Genomic DNA, 25,114 nt, shown 5'->3' on the forward strand with positions numbered 1-25,114 from the left:
AAAGCTCAAGTGCGTGTGTGAGCCAACCTGCTGCCGCTGGCTCTTGGTACGCATATGGCACTGAAGGCCGGCAGTGGCTGGCAGCACCTTCTTGTGGGGACCGAGTTGATGGCTTCACCTCTAAATTATATTTTTACAGATACGCACCTATGCAACTTAACGTGGCTCTTCTAAGCAGGTGAGGCCTTCCTCCTCGACGCTTTCTAGATAAGCGATTTGTGTTCTCTATAGTGAGTTTTTCCAGTAAACGTGGCTTAATATTTTAATTCTTAGCACGTGTCTTATCTGTGATGCGACTCAACTGTTTTGTTTGTGAAATGACTGGCACAGGCCACCTCCTCTCCCCGACTTAACAGAAGACCAATGAGCTGTTAATCGAGCTGTATCTCCATGGTATTACTTGCTAAATGCACTGATTTCTTAAGTATGTGGAATCCTTCCTTTTGAACTGTATATCATATATAAGACTGAATCTACTTAATAAACACTGAACGACAAACTCAGTGCTGTGCTTCCATGTGTCAGACCATACACAGTCCCACCCTTTCCCTGACCCTTACCTGGCTGACTAGCAAGATGTCCAACCTGTGAGAAAGGGCAGGCGCCAAGTCTCCTGGGGTTCACTGGTTACCAGTGCCACTGGAAGCCTTACAGCAACCCTAACATACCCCCACACACCACAGAGCCAACAGGGACCCTTCTTACCTGACAACCCGGGCCGACCATGTTCCATGCTACCCACACTGTAGGACACGAAAGGGTCTATCCAGGGGGCCCCTGGCCAAGTTTCGGTTTTCATTATCCACACTTAGGCTCAGTATGAGGTTTGTGACTGGGACTTCCCTGCCTGTTACAGGCTTAAGAACCACCGTGGAGATTGGGAACACTTTCAGGCGTGACCTTGAATGTGGTTGCACAGCAGTTACTAAACCTGTTTTTCTCACACCATCCCAAGAACTCTGATTAACAATGGAAAGACTTGGGCCCGGCACGGTGGCGCAAGTGGTTAAGTCCTCGCCTAGCACGCCCGGGATCCCATATGGGCGCCGGTTCTAATCCCGGCAGCCCTGCTTCCCTTCCAGCTCCCTGCCTGTGGCCTGGGAAAGCAGTCGAGGACGGCCCAAAGCTTTGGGACCCTGCACCCGCGTGGGAGACCTGGAAAAGGCTCCTGGCTTCGGATCGGCATAGTATCGGCCCGTTGCGGCTCACTTGGGGAGTGAATCATCGGACGGAAGATCTTCCTCTCTGTATCTCCTCTCTGTATATCCGCCTCTCCAATAAAAAAAAAAAAAAAAAAAAAAAAAAAACAATGGAAAGACTGTGCAATAGCCAAATGTGTGAGTTCAAGAGACCACAGGCAAGGGCCAGCAGTTTGGAGCCCTGCGCCGAGGCCAGGTGCTGCAGCAACCCAGCAGGCCTCATTCTACCCAAATGATCACTGTCGATTCACTGTGGGCCTGGGAACATTCCAGAACACGGCCACCCATGCATGCACTTATTCCACAGCAAAGGTGCAGCTGCAATGGGATCCCTGGGAAAAACGCTTGAGGGAGGAAAAAGAGTGGCTTATCCCCGTCTGGCTTTACATGCGGCTGCAGACCAGTGCAGCCAACATAGACACACATCTGTCCCCTCTTGACAACGAACAGAAACAGACTTGGCACACAACAGGCAAATCTTCCTTCCCTGGGCGCAGTAATAGTGGACACACACCCATGCCTTTTTCAAGAAACCCAAAATGCACTCTGGAGCCTAGAAGCCGCAGCAAGCCTATGCAGAATCTTCAGAGGTCTAGCTCCTCCTGGGCAACCTTATGTCCAAACCCACCCAGCTTACGTTTACTCAGGAGTTCTGGAAGGAGAAGCCCCAGCTGCCTGGGACAGCTGAGGACATCTTCCAGGGGTGCATCCCTGGGGAAGAGCCTGCACAGGCTCAGTTCCCCTGCAGGCAGCAGCATTCACCACTGCACCACGCATTCACCCTTTTCTCTGCCAAGGACCATTTGGGTATTATAATGGCATTCATGTGCCATACTTAACTATCCATATTATCCACTCAAAACCAGGAATGCCACCGTCATACTCCGTCTGGAGTCTTGCCTGCAGCTACCTTGCACAACCCCACCCCTGGCATCCAACATTATTGGAGCCCTTCACTCCAAGCTTTCAGCTTGTGCACACATAGGTGGCATGAGTGCTGTTTTCCTGGTAGAGGTTGCAAAGTCCATCCTTGCAGTGGTTTCACAGTACCCCATGCAAGGGTAACAAGGGCTGCTCCCGGGAGAGTCCAGTGGCTGCAGACTGCTCTGTCTAGCACATATACAGCCCTCACTAGCCAGGTCTCACCTCCTCCAGGGCAGACGGATGTCAAATGAATAAATGATACCTGCCCCAGCCAGCAAGACAATACCATTGTCACAGTCCACATTTCCTTCCCCATTCAACCAAGAGTCAAATAAGCCTCCTGCACTGAACACTCAGCTCAGGATCCCAAAGCTCACACATTGGCTTCACAGCCCGCTACACCCTCTTACAGCAAATCCACTTTGCTGCAGCAGTCTTCACCCAAGAGTCACTGAGCCATCTCCTAGGAGGTACTACTGACTTGACAGCAGGAAATGTATTCCAAGTGGCCTGGCACAACCAAGACAGTTAGCAGACAGGATGGGCCAACCAGGCAAGGTCCAAGCCCTAGGTTCTAGCATCTTTCACAGCCATGGGTGGGCAAATAAGGCCTGGGACACAAAGGCACAAGTGCCTATGACCACCACCACGTGGCCACCCAGCCTCCAAAGGCTCATGTTGTACTGCTGGGCCCACTCTGTGTATTTCCTCTAACCCTAAGGTAAGAGTGACTGCAAACGCGCTTCCTCTGCCACCTGTCTGGCCCTCAAGCAGGTGCACACACTGTCAGATAGTCACATTTAAGGCCTCCATAGAAACCACTCCCTGCAGCCCCTCTCTCTCCCAGAGCCACATCTAGTTAGCTCCCACACACCTCCCACAGGCCATCTTGGGGGAGGGAACAGCTCAGGGGCTCACTCACCGTTGCAGCACTTGCATCACTTTTAGATCCTCACTTCCGGTTCCGACCAGCTGCAAGGAGCGCAGAGCTGACATCCATCATCCTTCTGACCAGACTTTCTCAGAGGATGCTGCGGGACAGCACGGGCGCCGAGGGAAGCGAGCAGACACTCACTACCCCCGTCAGCTCTATACCATGTCAACCTCAGCTTCCCACACCAACAGGCAGCCATGCAAGATCACGGACGCCACAATGCAGGTTGTACAGGTTTATTTTTCCAATACCATGAAACATACAAGAGCAGTGCTTCTCTGAGTGGCTCCATGGGCCAGACCAGCACCCCACTGCACCCGCAAGGGCTACAACAGAAGGAAGAAAGGGAATGTTCTAATGCTGGCACAGCCAACACTACATTCAACTTCTCATTCATACTTCAGGTGAAAAAAATGCCACACAGAAATTAACGGGGGGTGGGAGGGAGGCCACACAGAAGCCTTTGAGGTAAAGTGAGATACGCCGGGCCACGCAAATCTCATACCTCAGACAGGCACTCACACACAGAGACCTGGGTTCAATGAGCAGCCTCAACTTCGCAGCAGGTCAAGACACTAACATAAGGCAGGACGCAGGGAGAGGGCAGATGGACACAGGGGCGCCTGCTCGCGGGGAGGGCAGGAAGACAAGGCAGCTCCAAAGAAACCCTGTGGCCCCCAGGGGAGGGCAGGCCCACGTATTGCTGTGACAAGAGGTGACCCAAGGGCCATATCTGGAAGGCCTAGTGTGGGGACTGAGCAAGAAACTCACCCAGGAATCCAGTATCATTGACCATCCACGGCAGCAAGCAGCCAGTAAAGGCCAGAGGAGCAGCGAGGAAGAGGGAGCAGGACACGTCTGCTCAGCAGTGTGCACGTGGGTAGACACCCTTGGGCCACCCTGACCTGTCACCAGCCAGGTGGCTTCCTGGTTATGCAAGGCAGCACAGCACTGAAGCCCTGATGACAGGGGAGGAGGAGGAGGAACTCACAGCACTTGGAACGCAATGATGCCAACACGTCAAGTAAGGAAGAGACGTTCGTGTTCTCTGTACAATACATCCATTTACAGAACCGGCTGTACTGTATACAACATATAAATACATGATCAAACATCAGAGGTGCATAGAGCATACTTACAGAAGCCAAAGGTTTACTTTATACATTGAAGAGTTAAAAATATAAAAATAAGAAACACGCTGCTTTGAAATGTAAATGACTTTCACATACACAAGTGCATGGAGAGGATCCACATCCACAGAGTACAAGGAAGTGGGTATGTGTGGAAGAGGAATTTGTCTGCAAACACTGGGACAGGCGGCTCTTGAGGTGTGCGCTGTCACAGCACACAACTCCATTCCCCAACCCCAGAATCCCAACAGGGACAGTTAAGGTTCTGAAAGACCCCCCATGGGCCAGCAAGTGGTTCGGAAACAAATTCCAAACTAGTTGTAGCAACAGAACCAATGGTCAAAAGGAATCTGTCACCCACATATGACTCAGTGCTGGGCCCTGCCGGTGCATCCAGCAGCCACTCGAGCCCCCTGGTGGGCAGAGCAGGCAGTTCCTTAATCCCTGTGCTGGCTTCCCTCACCATCACCTCACTAAACAAAGCTGCAGCAAAGAAGATGGCAGGGAGGGGCAGTGGAAGACTGACATTTCTGATCGGCTCAGGAAGGTGAGTTCCCTGCGTGGAGACCCTCTCTGGCCTCAGTTTCAAGCCAGCATGCCCAGTGTGAGGCAGGCACCCTGGGCCACCTCAGGCAGGGGTGGAGAGGGCTCAGGCTGGCTGGCCTGAGGCAGCCCCGGGAGACGCCCCCTAGAAATTCCCTCTGGCAAAACCAGAAGGGTTGGCAAGGGACAGAGGGCTTCAGCACAATAAATTTCAGAAAGAAGCAAGAGTGCTCTTGCCTAGATAGTCTATTAGATCAATGATAGAATATCAACCATTATCAAAATACAAACACTAAATATACATTTTTTCCCATGGCCATAATTTATTATCTCACCACAAGGCACAATACACAGAGCTTTGAGGGTCCAATGCAGTCATCGTGACAGAATGCACCGCAGCCTTGGCACATAATCATGGCTTTCAGGCTGCATGCACACTGCAGTGAGATGCTTTCCACCGTGCTGCTATCAGTGAACATTTGCAAGGAGAGTGATGCACTGTGGCTTGCACCAAAGTTGGCTTTGTGGCTCAGCTGCACCACACTTCCAGCAAGGCCTTTAGCGAAGGTGGGGGAGCTGGCGGAGTAATTAAAGCTGGTGGAACTTAGCTGGAGTTTAGAAAGCTTCCCATAAAAAGCCTGCTTGATGTTGAGTTGGGAGGGGATGGAAGAAGGCTCCAGAGGCTGGCTGAGCCCTTTGCCCGGCTCTCGGGGTAATTTCCAGAATGGCAGGTCCATGACAAAGGGCATCCCTTGCAAGTGTCCCACCAGTTCCAGAGGACTGTGTCCGGAAGCTTTCCTGTTCTCAGCGTCGGCCTTGAGGGGACCCCCTCCAATAGGCTTCTCCCGCTTGATGTTGCCAGCAACGGCAGGTGGTGGCTTCGGAGCCCAGTCCTCCCTTACATCAGCTCCACCAGACACAGAGTTTTTGCTCAGTGTCAGCTTCCTACTGGGAAAAACTGGAGGGACCTCACCAGGCAGTGGAGTCAAGTCCACAGGCCGAGGGCCTTGAAGAGTTGCAGTCACGTTCCTGGAGCCAAAGAGTTTCTTCCCTTGGCCTCCAACATTGTTCTGTTCACCCAGGGCCCAGGTGGCCTGCTCTGCAGTGAAGCGGGTCATACTCGGAGGAGAGAAGCAAGGCGCTCTCGAGGTAGTGTGGTCTCCTGGACCTCGGCCTGGAGCAGCATTAGAACCGCAGTGGGAACTGTCACAGATCTCCTTCTGGTCCCCAACACTACAGGAAGAGAACTGCTCTTTGGAATCCATTTCTTTCAGTTTCCCAGAAGTCACTGGATGTAATGAACTGAAGTTGGGGACTGCCTTGGTGATGTGGGGTGTTCCAGACAGGAGAGCAGTCCCCATGCTGGTGAGCCCTTGGCCTGCTTCAACAGACTCCTTCCAAGCCCGTGAGGGACTTCTGCTTCTTGGGCCGCTGACTTCCCCAGGGTCCTGCCCAGGCAGGATCTGTGGGGCCTCTGGCTTGCTGCTGCCTCCGTGGACTGAAGGCAGGATCTTCTCCAGGGGCAAGTTACCCTGTAGCAACTGCATCACGAGTGGGTTGGTGAGCTCCATGGAGGAACCTGGCCTGGCCAGGCACACAGGCCTCGGCTGAAACTCGGTACTGGCCAAGAGCAGAGAGTCTGCCATTTTCTGGGGGACAGCACACACTCGAGACACCCAGCTGCGGGCGGCAGCCACCCCATGGGTCCTTGTGGCCACACTAAGGTCAGCACTGCCCTTGGGCAGTGGTGCACACTGGCTCCAGCCATGGTTCTCCTCCTGGCCCAGTGAGGCTCTCTTAGTCCCTGGGGTTTCTCTCGTGTCTGTGTCACTGCTGTCCTCAGAAAGGGGGCCTTCAACATCAGAGGCTGTGTCTGTGGATTCACTGTGGGGACTCAGGGCTTCAGAGCCACCGCTGGTTTCCAGCTTATCAACAGCAACCTGCTTGCTGTTGCTGCCAGAGCCGCCAGAGGAGCCCTGAGGTTGACACGTCCAGAGTGAAGGCAGGCTGGCAGGCGGACCTAGCCCCTCCTCTGCCGTCAGCCCCCCTGGGGCAGCTTTCTCCCACTCCTCTCGGCTCCGGGCCTCACCAGACACTGCATCAGCTCTGCACCCTGGCATAGGTTGCCTCAGACACTCCTCATCACAGGGGACAGGCAACCATGGGGCAGTGCTGCCACAAACAGGAGTCTCAGCTTTCCTACTAGCTCGGCAGGAGGGCCCTTCCCTCCTGGGTGGGCTCAAGTCATCAAGTCCCAATTCGTCATTGAAGGCTCTGTTCTGTGGGCAGTCAGCCAAGGGCAATTCAGGTGTGGCACCTGGGGACCTGCACACAGGATCCTCCCAGGTGGGCTCACTGCTGTCAGCCTGCTCAGCTTCTCCTCCACACAGGGCACCTTCCATTACAGATGCAGTGGGCCCAATCCCAGGAGTGACGGTGGTTCCTTGCTCCTTCTCACACTCTGCCCAGGCAGTGGTCCCAGACTCGTGCTCCACTCGGACTCCTGCAGGCAACTGAGGGTGCTCCACTAAGCTCTCAGCTACCGGTGTCTGGGAGGAGAGTGGGGGTGAAGCCTGGCAAGGCTGGTCACCAGTGGGAGCAACAGGGAGCTGAGGAGCATCTTCAAGCTCCCGTGGCAGTATGCTCGGGCCCCTGGGCAGATGGCAGCTCTCCTTCTCTCGCCCGGCCCTGAACAAAGCAGTCCCAGAGTGGGCATGGGCACGGTCCCCAGTCAGAGGACAAGGCGGCAGTAGTTGTGCTCGCTGTAGATCTGACGCACACTTTCCAGGGCTGCCTGGGACTCCGCTGGAGCGAGACTGGCCACAGGCCTCACCACCATCACCACCGCTGCTGTCTCTGCCGCCTCCCTCATCGGTGGCCCCTCCGCCACCTCCACCCGGGCCACCCCCCCCTCCGATGGCAGTGGTGGCCGCCTCTCGATGGCAATGGTGGCCTCTCGCCCCTCGGGCCTGGCCGGCACAGGCTTTAATGTCTGTGAGACTCCTGGAGCCAGTCCAGCCCCGGCTGGAGGACCCCGTGACAGGGACGATCCGGGGACATATCTGGTAAGTGGGCTGACCTTTAACCACCCAGGGTGGTTTGATGCGTGAAAGTTGAATCTGCAAGAAAAGAATTGAGAAGACAATTTTAATGGGGTGACCTTCCTGACCTTTGAAGTGTAAAGCAGAGTTTAGATTCCATTAGTTCAAGAGTCCATGGCCTAAAGGATCAAGTAATTTTCTTTAAAAACAAAAGAAGAAGAAGAAAAGTAATGATCTGGGGCCAGCGTGGGGGCATAGGCGATTAGGCTAAGCCCCTGCTTGAGGCAACAACATCCCATATGGCAGTCTGTGTCCCCACTACTCCTCTACTTCCCATCCAGCTCCCTGCTTTATGGCCTGGGAAAGCAGCAGAGAATGGCTAGAGACCCAGAAAGAAGCTCCTGGCTTCTGACAGACATCTCTACCAGAACAAGCAGATAGAAGATTTCTATCCTGTATAACTCTGCCTTGCAAATAATACAGCAAAAAAAATTTTTTAAGATTTATTTATTTTTATTGGAAAGGCAGATGTACAGAGAGGAGAGATGGAGAGGAATATCTTCCGTCCAATGGTTCACTCCCCAAGCAGCCACAATGGCTGGACCTGAGCCAATCCAAAGCCAGGAGCCAGGAGCTTCTTCCTGGTTTCCCACGCAGGGGCAGGGTCCCAACACTTTGGGCCTTCCTCAACTGCTTTCCCAGGCCAGATGCTGGGAGCTAGATGGGAAGCGGGGCCTGCGGGATTAGAACTGGCGCCCATATGGGATCCCGGCATGTTCAAGGCAAGGATTTTAACTACTACACTATTGCGCCAGGCCCAATACAGCAAATCTTAAAAAATATTAATAACAATTAAATAGTAAAATGGCTGAGCATGGTATCATTTTTTAAGTGTCTAGGGACCAGCACTATGGCATAGTACCCTAAGCCTTTGCCTATAGTGTTGGCATCCTATATGGGCACTGGTTTGGGTCCTAGCTATTCCACTTCCAATTTATGGCCTGAGAAAACAAAACCAGCAGAGGATGGCTCAAAGCCTTGGGACCATGCATCCATGTGGGAGACCCAGAAGAAGCCCCTGGTTCCTGGCTTCAGATTAGCCAAGCACTAGCTACTGTGGTCATCTGGGGAGTAAATCCCAAATGTGGATGGAAGTAGATGGAAGATCTCTTTCTGTTTCTCCTTTTCGATCTGTAAAATCTGCCTTTCAAATAAAAATCTTAAAATACAAATAGCTAAGGTTCTATTTAAGCATAGTTATATGCCACACTTTAAGACTTCATTTCCACCAGGTCTACAAGTATGCATAGAAAAGAATTTGACAATACCTAATGAAAGACTTAAAAAACCGCAAACTCAACAGTTATAGAACACCTTGGGGTGCCTGGGTTTCATCTTGGCTCTGGCCTGACCCAGCTTCTTGCTAAGTACGGACCCTGGGAGGCAACAGTGATGGCTCAAGTAACTGTGTCCCTATTGCCCACATGAGGGACCTGGCCTGAGCTCCTGGGTAGCCCCAGTGAGTGTAGACACTGGGGGAACGACCTAGCGCATGAGAATATGCATCCTTCACCTCTCAAATCAAAATATCAATAAATAAATCAAATGAAAACCCCACAAATCTGACCTCTATAGTAAAGGAAAAAAAGGCTAGAAGGAAAGATTCTTATCCCCTTCACCTTTAGGTCTCGTGCCTCAACAAAGCCTCCCTTGGAAGAAGCTCCGTGATCGCACATATATAACCCATGGGCCTCAGGGGCGCCTGCCCAGCAGAAAGGCTCTACAATCCCATGACCTGCCAAGTGAATCTGGTGGCCAGGAATCCAAGGGGCTCCTACCCGGATGGGCGGGACTTTGGGCTCCTCTTTAGTGGGCTGTGGCTTCTCGGTGTGACCACTTGCAATTGTGTTACGAAAGGACTGACGGTCTTCCAGCCGGGGCTTCTTTTCGGGAAAGGACGCAGAGGCTGTCTGCTCAAAGGACTTCCTCTTCTGGTCCTTGGGCTCCTGGTCCACAGCCTCCTGAAGCAAGCTGGGAACTCGGTCTGGAGACGTAGAGGCTTGTGTTGCGCTGTCCGACTCAGGCTGGACACGAGCTGCCAGAGACTCACTTGGGCATCGGGGCCCCTCTGGGTCGGGCGCTGGGTCGGAGGTGCCCGGCAGTGGGGCACTGCTCACCCCTGTCGAGTCTGTCTTAGCCTCCCCGTCCTGGCAGAGTGGGACATCAGGCAAAACAGACTTGGCATCTTTAGCGACCGCTGCTTCTTCTGGCTCCTGTTTTTTGTACAGGTTCCTTCGGGCCCTAGCTCGGAGGTCTGGCCGAGACCGTCTCTTAAAATGCCCGTCACGTTGTCGGGTTGCTGGACCCCTCTGTGACCGGGCCGATTCCCCTGGGACCCGCGAGCTGCTGTTTGCATCAGCCTCCTCCTGGCCCACATTCTGCTGCAATGATTCTTCTTTGGTCAGTCCTAATCTGAAAACCAAATTCACACATCAGTGACAGGCCAGAAAGGGCACTTTTCCTTTATTATGAAGAGTTTGCATCCAGATAGATTCCACTGAATAAACCACACCAAACCATGTGTGTCAGCCTCAGTCTGCCTGGCATGAAGCTAACTGACCCAAATCCTCGCCACTGCTGCATTCCTGCCCAGCTCAGCATCACAGGCCCTGGTCCCCCTCAGGTCCTGAAACCCACAGATGCTCAAATTCCTTAAGATACCGTGCTATTTGATAATCACCAATGTTCATCATCTCACCCACTTGCATCTCTAAGTGACCGATAATCTTTCCTCGGTGTACATGCTACATAAATGGCAAGTACTATGAAGGCAATAATGACAAGTCTGCACCTGCTGCAAACTCACGCAATTCTCCCCCTCGCCCCAAATAATACTGATCCACCTTTGGCTTCACTGTACTCTGAAACCATCTGCCTCCACCCCTCCACAGGCCAAGCCAGGATTTAAAACACCAAGCTCCTTACTTCTGTCCATAGTAGTCTTCAAAGAACTTTTCTTTCCATTGTTCTACCTTCTTTTCCTTCTCCATTTCCTGCCGTATCCTGACTTGCATCTCATGAGTGAATTCACCTAGATAAAAACAAAGCAAACATTTCTAGTCAGTACATTTATACATAAGAATTCTGTGTTATGAATAATCAAGTACTCCAAGTTGTATTATACATGGTTTTATTATTTTATTTAGATTTATTTATTTTTACTGTATTTGAAAGGCAGAAAGAGTTTTTCCATTCAATGGGTCATCCTCCAAGTCCTTAACATCCTCCATCCAGGATTCCCACAGGTGGCAGGGGCCAGAGCCCTGAGCCGTCCATCACCTGTCTTGGGAGCAGCTGGGAGTTGAGCCAAGCACTCGATATGAGCGTTGCAACTCACCGACTGTAAAGGCAGAATGGTGAACACACACAGGAATGCTTCTTACTCCCTAGACAGATCAGTTACCAGAGGCAGGCTCGAAGGCCTATCCTGCGAAAACCCTGTTCACAAAGACGGCCTGCAGTGGACATCTGGGAACTTGAATGTCCAGAACTCCTTCCACCTTGTCTGATGAGTGGCTTACCAGTCCTATGTTTACACAAACAAGGTTTATGTCGAACCCCTGTTTTGTTGTCAGGTACCTGGAATTCAGGTATGCAACAGGCAGTGACTTTCTACACTAGTAAAAAATCCTGAGCCTGAGGGGTATTTGGTCTGATGTTTAAGAAACTTGCATCCCATGGGGCCAGTGGTGTGCTCAAACAGCCTGTGGCACCAGCATCCCACATGGGTGCCAAATTCATGTCCTGGATGCTCCAAATCCTTGAGTCACTGTGCCTGCTTGGGAGACTGGAAGAAGCTCTTGACTCCTACATTCAGACCAGCTGAGCTCTGGCCATTGCTGAGTGAACCAGCAGATGGAAGATCTCTTTGTTTTTTCTTCATGGAATCTGCTTTTCAAATAACAATAAATAAATCTTGGACATGGCGCGGTGGCCTAGAGGCTAAAGTCCTCACCTTGAACTCGCCGGGATCCCATATGGGCACGGGTTCCCATCCTAGCGGCCCTGCTTCCCATCCAGCTCCCTGCATCTGGCCTAGGAAAGCAGTTGAGGACGGCCCAAAGCCTTGGGACCCTGCACCAACACGGGAGAATCTGACTTTTTTTTTTTTTAAAAAAAGATTTTATTTATTTATTTATTTATTTAATTTTTAAAGATTTGCCCATTTCATTGTAAAATCAGATATACAGAGAGGAGGAGAGATAGACAGAAAGATCCTCCATCTGATGATTCACTCCCCCAGTGACTGTGATGGCCGGGGCTGCACCAATCTGAAGCCAGGAGCCAGGAACCTCTTTCCAGATCTCCCACGTGGGAGATCTGGGTCCCAAGGCCTTGGGCCATCCCTGACTGCTTTCCCAGGCCACAAGTAGGGAGCTGGATGGGAAGTGAAGCTGCTGGGATCAGAACCAGCGCCCATATGGGATCCCGGTACATTCAAGGTGAGGACTTTAGCCTCTACGCTATTGTGCCGGGCCCAGATTTTATTTTGATTGCAACTCAGATATATACATTGAAGAGGAGAGAAAGAGGGCAAGATCTTTCATCTATTGATTCACTCCCCAAGCGGGGAATCTTTTTTTTTTTAAGATTTTATTTCTTTTTTATTGCAAAATCAAATATATACAGAGAGGAGGAGAGACAGAGGGAAAGAGCTTCCATCTGTTGATTCACCCCCCAAGTGGCCACAGTGGCCAGAGCTGAGCCAATCCAAAGCCAGTAGCCAGGAGTCTCTTCCTGGTCTCCTACGCTGGTGGCAGGGTTCCATAGCTTTGGGGTGTCCTCGACTGCTTTCCCAGGCCAGATGCAGGGAGCTGGATGGGAAGTAGGGCCACCAGGATTAGAACCCAGTGCCTGAGCCCAGCGCGATAGCGTAATGGTTAAGGTCCTCGCCTTGAACATGCCGGGATCCCATATGGGTGCCAGTTCTAATCCTGGCAGTCCCGCTTCCCATCCAGTTCCCTGCTAGTGGCCTGGGAAAGCAGTTGAGGATGGTCCAAAGCCTTGGGACCCTGCACCCGCGTGGGAAACCAAGAAGCTCCTGGCTCCTGGTTTTGGATCGGCACGGCATGGGCCATTACGGCTGTTTGGGGAGTGAACCATTGGATGGAAGATCTTCCTCTCTGTCTCTCCTCCTCTCTGTACATCTGCCTTTCCAATAAAAATAAATAAATCTTAAAAACAACAACAACAACAAAACAAACCTGGTGCCCCTAAGGGTCCCAGTGCATGCAGGGAGAGCACTTTAGCTTCAAGGCCACTGCAACGGACCCTGACTTTCCAATAAAAAGAAATCATTTTAAAAAATAAGTAAATTGGGCCCAGTGCGGTGGTGCAAGTGGTTAAAGGTCCTCGCCTTGCACGCCCGGGATCCCATATGGGCGCCGGTTCTAATCCCGGCAGCCCCGCTTCCCTTCCAGCTCCCTGCCTGTGGCCTGGGAAAGCAGTCGAGGACGGCCCAAAGCTTTGGGAACCTGCACCCGCGTGGGAGACCCAGAAGAGGCTCCTGGCTTCGGACCGGCATAGTATCGGCCCGTTGCGCTCACTTGGGGAGTGAATCATCGGACTGAAGATCTTCCTCTCTGTCTCTCCTCTCTGTATATCCGCCTTTCCAATGAAAAAATAATAAAAATAAATCTTTAAAAAAAATAAGTAAATAGATAAATCTTTAAAACAAACAAAGGAAAGAAACCAGCATTCTATCCAAGAGTGTCCAAGGTTCGATACCAAGCTCTGGCTTCCAATTTCAGCCTCTTGCTATGCAATCTCCAAAATGTATCAGGGACAGACAAATGAAACAACCAGGCTTCTGCCACCCATGTGGGAGTCCTGCACTGAGCTCCCAGTGTCCAGTCTGAGACTGGCCCAGTCCTGGCCATGGCACATATTTGAGGAATAAACCAGTAAACATGAGTTGTATACATCTGTCTGTCTCTCAATTGAATTAATTAAAAAAGAAACTCAAGTACCAAGAATTTTCCCAGAACACACTGCACATGTGTTGCTCGACTTGCTGCTAGGGAATGAAGTGTGCCCACATGAACGCATAGAGGCACTCAAAAGCTCATCACCGGCTCTCCTTGGACCTCGGTCCACATGCCCTCTCCCTCTGCCAATTTTGCTTTGTATACTTTGCTGTACAACATCACCGTTTTGAGTCTACCTCTACCATAAGTCCTGCTTACTCCCAACACTGTCCCCAGAGTGTCCTCATCAAATGAACTTCACAGAAGCTAACAATCCCCCCAAGTGCTCACACCTAAGCGGAGAGCCCAGCGGAGCCCAGCACAGCAGTGCTGCACTGTCACCTCTCTCTGTTCCTGCCCTGCAGACCATGCCAGGGGCACCGACCATGCCAGGGGCACCAGTTTGTTTTGTTTTGCTTTTTAAAAAGTTTATTTATTTGAAAGGCAGAGTTGCGGAACAGAGAAAGAGAACTTTTTCCGTTTGCTGCAACACTCCTTAAATATCTGCAACACCAGCTCTGGACCAAGCTGAAGGTAGGAACTTCTTCAGGGTCTCCCAATTCAGTGGCAGGGATCCAAGCATTTGCGTCATTCTCTGCTGCTTTCCCAGACACATTAGCATGGAGGTGGATTAGAAGCAGAATACCTAGGACATGAACCAGTGCCCACGTGGGATGCCAGTGTTGTCAGCTTAATCTACTGCCATCACAGCACTGGCTCTAGTGTTTGAGGTTTTAAAGATAAAAAGCATTTGCAGAATGGCTTTCCAATATAGCACAGGCAAAGTCTGAACACCTTGTTCCTTCCTCGGAGCTGTGCGAAGCAGTCACACCCTCAAACCTACTTGGTGCTGTGGGAAAGCCTGTCTTACGTTCAATCGCCCTTGAGAAAAAAGGAAAATTGTGAGAACTCCACTCTTGGGTTTGAAGTGGCAGGCCCATCTCCAGTCATCAATGACAGAACCTACTTACCATCAGCCAGGCGCTCCCGCCAGCTCTGAGCTGCGTGGGTAAAAAACTCGTTATTCAGTGCACTGCTGCTGAGCCGCAACAAGCCATCTGTCCCCACCTTGAGGGAACAAAGGAAAAAAACCAAATCGTGAGAAAAGGAACTTAAGAAAACTGGAGCCCGCCAGAGGCAAAGGGAATCCGTGCATTTGTACCTGTCTGTCTACTTCAGGCAGGAGGAAGAGGAGCTGCTGCTGGAAATGCGATGGCAGGGCGTGGAAGGTCCGAGAGTTGATCAGCGCACGCAGGTTTGTGTTGACAAGAATGGACCCAGGTGTCTCAAAATCGATTTCTTCCCCTCTGTTGCGCTTCATCTGACCTGTGATTGTTGAAGCAAGATGCACCAGACACAGATATTCAGATTAAAAAACAAAACAAAACAAAACAGACAACACATGGGAAAACTGTGGTGGCGGCACTGCAGTCCCAGGACTTCTCTGCACATACCTGCTCAATCCCACGGCCCACCCGAGTCTGTCTGCTACCACTGCTCTGCCTGGTTACTGTCACTGTAGGCTTGTGATGGCTTTCTCTACTGTGCTATGTCACAGCCTGAAGCAGACACTCTGTCCACAGCAGACCAGGCAGGGGCATGATCCACAAAGCCCAAGGGGAGAAATGACGTACAGTGTCTAAACACAAATCTAGTTAGCGCACGACAGAATGATCCGCAGACGCCCCGACAGGCTGCAGAGGTGGGCTGCACATGCAGAGACGCACTAAGGGTCACTGAAAGCCAACGGAAATGTCAAAGGGCAAGTGTACTTTCATTTCAAGAGAATCACTGAGAACAGAGTCCTGGGAAACCTCAGAGTTAGCACTGCTAATGAGCTAGAAAGGCAGCAAGCTGTGTCCTCACAGGGGCAATGGCTTGGTCTAATGTTCAGAAGTCAGGGATAGGTTTCCCAATGCTTTCATGTGCCCCACGGACAGAAATCCCCAGCACTCAAGAAATTAATCCTGAAATAGTGAAGAGCACACTAGCATTGCAAGGAACTCTGCTGGGAGGTGGGAGGTATACAATGTATAGCACTAATGAATGGTCCTACACCCTCAAGTTCAACAGACACTTGGCCTGCACTGGCTGCCTTGGCTACAAAAAGAGAGGATCTCCCAATGACTATGGATGGGCAGATGAGCAGGGCAAGAAAGCAGAATGTGGAATTCCTCACCAATACATTCACTAAGCAGCACCAAGGTAGGTGCAGGCAAGAGCCCTGCAGGGGCACACAAGGAGCAATGTGGCACCACTTCTGCCTGTCAGGAGCTCGCTCAGTCTAGCGAAGATTTACACATGAAAAAACCAAAATACCAAGAGACAAAAACAGAAGGCCAACGAAGAGGTAAAGCTCAAGTGGTACAGGAAAATTGGAGTAGAAATCAGCTTCTTCCTGGGCCTGCAGAGCCCCCATGACAGGCAGAGAAATGTGTGCCAAGCCACTCACCTGTGGCCGGCTTCCGGAAGCCTCTCAGGAGCGGGGCAGGGTCCCGGGCGACCTCGGCCTGGCCACGAATAGCAGTGCTGCTCAAGGCCAGAGAGCCGCTGCTGCTGCTCGACGGGCTGCCGCTCTCGCCATCGGCGTGGCGGCCCGAGAACCCTGAAGGCACAGCATTCCACTGGTCAAACGCATCACGCACCGTAGCTCTCGGACAAGCTAACTGTTCCCAGCTCTCCCTGAGAGGCAGCCAGCAATGCCCAAGCACTTCTGTCGCCCAGCTTCAGGCAGCCAGCACTTGCCAGCTCATGGTCTGGCTTTCCCAGATCACCTTAAGAACGCCAAACCGTCAACAGGGCTTGAACAGCACTCCACCCTTACAAGGCACTGCACAATCCTTCAGGGGTCCTCACAAGCGCCCTGCAGGCCCAGAGCAGGCACACGGCAGAAGTCAACACCAGAACCTGTGGCAGGCTGTGCTCCACAGTGCGCTGCCTTCCAGAGTGGGCCTCCAGACTCCACTGCATCCAACCACCAAGGCAGACTGCTGACCCAGGGAGGCTGCGTGCCCAGGAGCAGAGGCAAAGACACAGCTGGCATGAGGTTACACGTACCTGAGGCTGATTCCACGTGGGCCCCGTTTACCTTCAGAGGAGTCAGGACAACTCGAGGCAGCATCACTCCTGTCTTTTTCTTCTGTCTGTTTGCCTATACCCCAGAGAGAATAAACAGAGCCCAAGTTAGCTGCAGAGCCAACAAGAGTACCACCTGTAGCACAGTCTCTCAGCTTTTAAAACAGGGTTCCTGCTCTGCCACATCTGCCAGGTAATGCTACCGAACTCCAGGCCTGTACTGTGCCAGGCCTCACTGTAGCTTCTGGAAGGTACTGGCACTACAATTTAGGGATAAGCAGTATGTCCTGGGGCTGTGCACAGCTAGCTGGTCAGCAGCAGGACCTTCAAACTCTTGACTACCAAGTTCGTGTCATCACCACGTGGCACTAGGGTTCTTCCTAGATGTTCACATGTGATGAGAAACGAAGAGAAGTCATGGAGAAGAGAAGTGAGGGCCCCTCTGCCGCAGAGGCACCAATGGATAGGCTTCACATGGCCCAGCTTCACAGGGCACAACCAGGCTGGACCAGACCCCTCCTCTCCACCTGCAGGCACAGCTGCAGCCCAAGAAGAGAGCCTCCTATCTCAGGGCTGCCTGGGGTTGTGCCACTTCCCCCTACCTGTGTGGAGGCTCTGCAGCTGTCCCTGGGATTGGACAAGGGCCGACTCTGGGACTCAGTGGAACAGGATGCGTTCGAAGAGGTTTCATCAAGAGATACTGGGAGAGAAGAAAATAAAAATCAGTTCCAAGTGACTGCCTGAGCCCTGCCCCCGACTCCCTCCGGACACTCACCATCGTTTTCACCACTCACAGTGCTGGCTTCATTGGAACCACAGCTCTCCACATCGGCAGAGTCCTCCGGCTCCTCTGCCTCCACTGCAGCTGCACTGCGAGACCACTGCAGGGCATCCTTCTGTGACAGCAAGATAACACAGGTCATCCTACACGTCCAGCAATGACTGTATGCTTTGGAAAGAGGAGTTTAAAACATTGCTCCACTTATCATCACACAGGTGCTCTCCAAACTTCAGGATTTCAGAGCATTTCAGATTTTCAGACCAGAGATGTCCAACCTATGTATCCTTTTATTCTATATTCCCATTTCTACACTTGTAAAAAAACTACATATTAATCTGTACAAAGAGAAAATTAGGCTGATCTGTCTCTTCCTGCTCTTTAATGCTGCCTTTCCAATAAGTAAAGAAATCTTGAAAGCAGTGAATTAAGCACTATACCAAGAAGTGGTGTCCAGATGGCCATGACACACACAGAAAGCTAACATTACCAACAGTAAGGAAAATATGAATAATGCAAATCCAAATCACAACACTACACCACCAGACCTGTGAAACCAACAGAAAGGAAGGCTTGACAATACAAAATAGTGTTGATGGGGATGAGGAAGAAGCACAACGAAAGCTGATCCAGGTCAGGTATGTGCAACCACAGCCTGGCACGGAGAAGAGGCAAACCTGCGATGGCCCCAGATGCAGGGTCCCTGAAGGAACACACTGCCCCACACACGAGCAGCAGCGTCACGGCCACAGGCGGCACCTGTCATCCAGACTGTTAACAAGACTAAGTGGCCATCAACTGCAGAACCAATGAATGGCAGTGTACTCAATAAATCACTATGTAACAAGCAAGAAGCTCAAGTTGAATGGACTACATCTATTCAGGATACCATGATAGAACTGAAAACACGAAGCACTGAACACAAAGCGCCATTCACTAAAGAATGCAAGGTGCACGGACTTCATTTCTCAAATGCTCAAAAGCATCCCAAGCTAGACTCAGTGTTAGGAAATGCAGACACATACAGAAAAAAAAAAAAAGCAAGAAAATGTTTTACTAAAGCAGAGTAGTACATGAGAAGGGCCTCCACTCAGAACAGACACACGGGGGCTCCAGACTGAGGCCCCACCTCACTTCAGTGGCAGCCAAAATTGTGTTTCATTTATTTTATCTTTTTCCCCCCACTCCTGTGGCCAATAAGACAGTCAGTCCTTGGATGCTCACACCCCCGCCCTGTCCATCTGAGGGCCAGGCAGGCCATGCCCAGCAGACTGACCCCTGCCCTGTGCTTCATTTCTCTAACAATGAACACTGGATCCTAACTCTATGTACAAAAAACTTAACAGAACTCAAAAACATTTCCTACAAGAACATTCCTACTGACAGTCACAAAACAAAGCTCAGATTTAATGGCAGAAAAAGTACTGAAGTCACACCAAATTAATCAGCTAAATTAATGCAGTATGAGTCCACCATTTTTTTTAAAAATGAAAACTGTGGTGGCAAGTATGTAGCCATAATTAAGATGTCACTTAGGGGTCTGGGGTGATAGCGTAGAGGCTAAAGTCCTCACCTTAAACGCGCTGGGATCCCATATGGGCGCTGGTTCTAATCCTGGAGGCCCCACTTCCCATCCAGCTCCCTGCCTGTGGCCTGGGAAAGCAGTCGAGGATGGCCCAAAGTCTTGGGACCCTGCACCCTTGCGGGAGACTTGGAAGAAGCTCCTGGCTCCTGGCTTTGGGCTGGCTCAGCTCCAGCCATTGTGGCCGCTTGGTGAGTGAATCATTGGACAGAAGATCTTCCTCTCTATCTCTCTGTATATCTGACTTTCTAATAAAAATAAATAAATAAATACAAGATGTCACTTAGGATGCCACACCTCATGATTACTGTAATGTGAGATATAGGAGAATGCTGTAATATCTGTGCTTTACATCAATTTTTAAAAAGGCATTTATTTTATTGGAAAAGCAAATTTACAGAGAGGACAGACAGAAAGATCTTCCATGAGCTGGTTCACTTCTCAAGTGGCTGCAATAACTGGCCAGAGCTGAGCCGATCCGAAGCCAGGAGCCAGGAGCTCTTCTGGCTCTCTGACATGGATGCATGGTCCCAAGGTTTGGACTGTCCTATACTGCTTTCCTAACCCACAGTAGGAAGCAGAATGGGAAGTGGAGACATGGAGAATAAAACTGGTGTCCCTAAGGGAAGCCAGTGCTTAGAAGTGGAGGATTACTCAGTTGAGCCAAGCTGTAAGCCCTATTTACTCTATCAAAAAACAAAACAAAAATCTATTTATCTGAGAGAGACAGAAAGAACAGCAAAAGAACACCAACTTCCCCCTCCTGATTAAATTTCGCACATCTATGCAACAGTCTGGGCTAGCCAGGCCAAAATCAGCATCCAGAGATTTATTCTGGGCCTCCCACAAGGCAAAAAAACAAACACTTGGGCCATCACTGGCTGCCCCCCCAGGGCGGACATTAGCAAGAATTACAGGGACTAAGACAGACAAAAGCTTTTTTTTTTTTAATTAAAAACAAAGCAAATCAAACAACATCCAAGAGGTCTCCAAGACAATCGCACCAAATGAGGGTTCCAGTTGCTCCATATTCATAGGCCGTACGCTGCTGACAGTCTGCCAGCCTTCCAGCGGGAGTGCCGCGGTATACACACACCTCCCTGCGCTTCAAAACTTTCATTTTACAGATGACTTAAATTAAGTAGTCATTGGTCATATCCGTGTTTTCCTTGAGTATCTGCTGAAATCTTTAGTGAATGAAAAAATTATGCTTAAGATGGGTGGAGAGATCAAAACAACAAAAACGGAGAGAGTCCTTCCATCCACTGTTCAATCCCCGAATGACCATTATAGCTAGCGCCGGGCCAAACCAAAGCCTAGAACTCCACCCAGATCCTAACACCAGCCTAAGCCCTCGAGCCATTTTCTGCTCTTCTTGGCACATCAGCAAGGAGCTGGATCAGGATTGGAGCACTGGGATTGTAACAGCACTCATACGGAGGCATTGCAAGGCACTGTGTCACGACGCCAGCCTCTTCTGGCTCATTTTAAAATGGACTTCTATTATTATGCTTGTAGAAATTCTTCATTCTGCACAATTTTTTTTCATGGGCATGTGATACTTCTAAAACAAAAATTTTATTTTATTTGAGAGCCCGGTGCATTAGCCTAGTGGTTAAATCCTAGGCGTGTATGCACCAGTATTCCATGTGGGTGCAGGTCCAAGTTCCGACTGCTCCACTTCCCATCCAGCTCCCTGCTTCTGGCCTGGAAAACCAGTAGAGGATGGCTCAAAACCTTGGGACCCTGTCCACCTGTGTGGGAGCCCTGGAAGAAGCTTCTGGCTCCTGGCTTCGGATCAGCTCAGCTCTGGCCAGTTATTGCGGCCCCTTGGGAAATGAACCAGCTCATGGAAGCTCTTTCTGTCTCTTCTCTCTGTAAATTTTCCTAATAAAAATAAATAAATCCCACAAAAATCATTTGTATTACTAGAAGTACTTTCACAGCCATCCAAGAAGAAAAGAGCTGTTTTTTTTTTTAATGAACAATCTTGAAATGAAGTTTAAATAAAATGAAATCAAAGTTTTCACTAGAACTTGGAAGGAAGGAGTTTTCATCAACCAGAAACAAAACAAATCTTGTCTGTTATTTTCCACCCACATGTGCAAGCAGAGATTCTACGTGCTGTGGGCCACAGACCTCACACTCCACATTTGTGAATCGACAGGCTTCAGGATGCAGCCTCCTGAATTGTAGAATGGAAACAGAATGTATGTGCAGATAGCAAAATACATCAACTTTTGTTTTTAAATAAACAGTATGCACATAGCAAGTGTACTGTATTCACGTATCAACTTCTGTATCCAGGAGTTAGAATTCTTCATTTAAAAAACAAAACACAAGAAATTAAATATATATTAGGTGGGTATAAATTCTGATATTAAGATCATAAGAAATTATTTGTTTTTCAACACATTCTTTAAAAAACTGGAAGCTCTCGGTTCTTTTCTCAGGGCTGCTGTTGTGGTATAGTGAGCGAAGTCACTGCCTGCAACACCAGCACCCGCATGGCAGCCTGCCTAAGAACCAGCAGTTCCATTTCAGATCCAGTTCTCTGCTAACGTTCCTGGGAAAATGGCAGAAGATGGCCCACGTGCTTGGGCCCGGTACCCAGGTGGGAGACTCCGAAGAGGCCCCAGGCTCCCAGCTTTGTCCTGTTACAGCCCTGGCTGTCCATTCGAGGAATGAACAAGAGGATGGAAGATCCTTTTCCATGTAAATCTCTCTTTCAAATAAATGAAAAAATCAAAGAACTGTTTTATTATAGTTATAAAACATCACAAAAGCTGAATAAAATCTTTCATCAAGCCTTACAAAATTTCCAGTTCATTTTTATTTCATGCAAACATGCCATATGAGGCAATGGTCCCCTGGAGAAATTCTCACACATTTGCATATGGATACCAAATAAAATAACGTTGCAGCAGTGTTGGTAATATAAAAAGGCAAGACTGGGGGTAGGGGGGGTGGGGAGTGAAACATTTAAATGCCCTTAATAAGGGTATTTAAGTTAAACGGAATAAAAATCCACCAACGTGGACAGAGCACTCTTCACGACATGCACGCGCAGGCAGGCTGCACACACGGTTCACTTCAGCGGTTACTGGTGAGAAGGGACGGCCCGCTGGCCGCTGCAGCTGCTGGGTAGGTTTGGAATGGGTGTCTACGGCATTTCTAACCTGCTCTGCCCAAAGTTTCGTGCCTACCTATGGAAATGCTGCAAAACGAACACCCTCCTGACTGACATTCCAGCAGAAAAACCCTGAAAATGGTAACAGCACAAAAATGCACAGCCTGAGGAACGGCGAGAGACAAAGCGGCAGGTGAGGGCGGCAGCAGCAGTCTGGATGACGGAGAGCAGGAGACAACTGACTCAGCTTAAGGGAGCCAGGGTCAGCACCAAACCCCACAGGGGCGGGGAACGGGCAGGACAAGGGGCGCGCAGAGACTAGACAGGAGAAATGGCTGAAAGCTTCAGCAGGAAGAACCAAGAACAAGCCAGTAGGAGTGTACCTTAGGAGCGGTGGGGCGGGGCTCTGCAGCAGCTTTGGAACAGCTTCAACCCTCCAAGCAGACTGAGCCCCCCCTTCACACCCCCCCACGTTCTGGAGGTGAACTAGCAAGGCACCACCGGCAGAGCAGCAAGAATGAAGTGCACTCTACACAGGAGCACCAAGTTGAGCATCACACACAAGATGGCGACCTTGCCAGCTCTCCTCCCCAGACTGCCTCTCAGAGCTGCACGGAATGCTGCAAGAATTGAGGGAATTTCTAATGGAAAAATGGCTAGCTAAGAGAAACATCTTTAGATATAGGTAATTGGGGATCTCCCAAAACCACCTGGGTCCTCACTACAGTGACGGACAGTGCTCCCCACGAGCACAGACTCCATCACTCATCCATCCTTTTATTTTTAAAGCATCTTACTTATCAGAAAGGCAGAGCGACTGAGTGAGGGCGAGAAGGAGAAACCCTCCATCTGCTTACAATCCCGTTAGCCACAACAGCCAGGGTTGGCCATGCAGAAGTCAGAAGCTTGGAACTCCAGGTCTTGTCAGAGCGCATCATCTGCTGCTTCCCAGTCCCATCTGCAGGGAGCTGGCTCAGAAGCAAAGCAGTCAAAGCGGGACTCAAACTGGCACTTCCAAATGAGATGCTGGCCCCTCAGACAGCAACTTCACCTACTATGCCGCAACCAGGCCACCTATCAGTTTTCATGCCATGAACAGACCTGTCAAAGGCCAAGAAAGACAGTAACCAAATTTACACAAAAGCGGGAACTGAAAGGAAGACATAAATAAGTTTAATGATCAATGTTGCCAAAGAACCAGAAACAAGCACACTGCTTCTTTATTTTTATTCGAAAGTCAGATATGCACAGAGGAGAAGAGACAGAGAAAGACCCTGTCTCCACTGATTTACTCCCCAAGTGGCTGCGACAGCTGGAGCTGCATTGATCCAAAGCCAGGAGCTAGGAACCAGGAGCCACCTCTGTGTCTCCCACACGGGTGCAGGGACCCAAGGCTTCGGGTCGTCCTCGACTGCTTTCCCGGGCCACAGGCAGGGAGCTGGATGGGAAGTGGGGCTGCGGGGATTAGAACTGGCGCCCACATGCAATCCTGATGCATGCAAAATGAAGACTTTAGCCGCTAGGCTACCGTGCTGGGCCCAAGTACAGTGCATCTTTAATGAAGAATACCAAATCAAACGAATGCTAGAAATTAAAATGAAATAATACACAAGCTCTATAAACAATAATATCTAAAAATTTTAAGAAAGTTTCACATTCCACAAACAAAAAGTCCAGAAGGAGAAAACATTTTCAATTGTCCTAAAATGAACATGAGTGTTCTCACTTTTCATAACACAAAATGCTGAACACAAGCAGTGAAACGAGACCTACAACACAGCAAGGTTTGTGAACTTTCAACACAGGAGAACCGGCGACATCACCAAGTCACAAGGGCATCCCTCTGCTTCTTCAAAGTGGTTTCAAAATGTCACGGAAGTGTTACCTCTGGAACTCGGGGCTAAACTAGTAACTCCGCACCAACACAGTGAAGACATGAAGGGTGTCGGCTAACTTTCCTCCCAACAACATGAATGTACCTCACACAACGTAATACAGGTAGAGAAAGTGTGTGTACATTAAGGAGTAACAACAAACTGGGATCTAGGGGGTCAGGGTACCCTTACAACATAGGACACTTTTCCAGACACCCCAGGAAAACAGCCATACGTGTAGCCACAGGGTAATCCACTGGCTGTGGTTCGCCTATGACTTGACAGTGTCAAGTCCGCCTTTTTATTGGAAAGGCGGATATACAGAGAGGAGAGACAGAGAGGAAGATCTTCCATCCGATGATTCACTCCCCAAGTGAGCGCAATGGTCGATGCTATGCCTATCTGAAGCCAGGAGCCTCTTCTGGGTCTCCCACGTGGGTGCAGGGTCCCAAAGCCTTGGGCCGTCCTCGACTGCCTTCCCAGGCCACAAGCAGGGAGCTGGATGGGAAGCGGGGCCGCTGGGATTAGAACCGGTGCCCATATGGGATCCTGGGTGTGCAAGGCGAGGACCTTAACCACTGCGCCACTGCGCCGGGCCCCATCCTTACTTATTTTGAAGTATGAGAAATACTTTAACATAAAAGCAAAAGCTTTGCAAAAGCACTAGGCTCAGGAAAGGGGCATTATGCACGGCTCCCTCCAGCCCCTCCTCCCACCCCTGCTAGGTGTGAACAGCCTCAGCAGTTTCTGGTTGACTCTGCATGCGTTTTCTTTGGTAGAAATGTTAACGTATATGCTTATTATACTTCCCTTTCATCTTTAGACACATACACAAAAAGCACACCATGGGAAGTACATCTTGCTTTTTCCACTTAATT

At 50.2% G+C, this 25,114-nt stretch overlaps 1 protein-coding gene across 5 annotated transcripts in view; it reads right to left on the reverse strand.

The window, feature by feature from the left end:
* Positions 1–3,279: 3,279 nt before the first annotated feature.
* ASXL1 (ASXL transcriptional regulator 1) overlaps positions 3,280–25,114 on the reverse strand; it is a 60,560-nt gene continuing 38,725 nt past the window's right edge. For 3 of the 5 annotated variants that reach the window (XM_040981650.1, XM_040981649.1, XM_040981651.1), the window contains 9 exons: positions 17,648–17,768; positions 17,475–17,572; positions 16,855–16,948; positions 16,250–16,402; positions 14,960–15,123; positions 14,769–14,865; positions 10,757–10,862; positions 9,610–10,243; positions 3,280–7,849 (listed from right to left, as the gene is read on the reverse strand). In XM_040981650.1, coding sequence (XP_040837584.1) covers positions 5,057–7,849; positions 9,610–10,243; positions 10,757–10,862; positions 14,769–14,865; positions 14,960–15,123; positions 16,250–16,402; positions 16,855–16,948; positions 17,475–17,572; positions 17,648–17,768 — 4,260 coding nt within the window. In that variant the 3' untranslated portion in view covers positions 3,280–5,056. Of the gene's footprint in view, positions 7,850–9,609; positions 10,244–10,756; positions 10,863–14,768; positions 14,866–14,959; positions 15,124–16,249; positions 16,403–16,785; positions 16,949–17,474; positions 17,573–17,647; positions 17,769–25,114 lie in introns of those variants that run through there. The other 2 variants (XR_005884019.1, XM_040981652.1) reach the window with 2 other exon arrangements.

The sequence above is a fragment of the Ochotona curzoniae genome, unplaced genomic scaffold (assembly GCF_017591425.1).
Source record: "Ochotona curzoniae isolate NIBS_2020 unplaced genomic scaffold, NIBS_Ocur_1.0 contig_3520, whole genome shotgun sequence".
NCBI lineage: Eukaryota > Metazoa > Chordata > Mammalia > Lagomorpha > Ochotonidae > Ochotona > Ochotona curzoniae.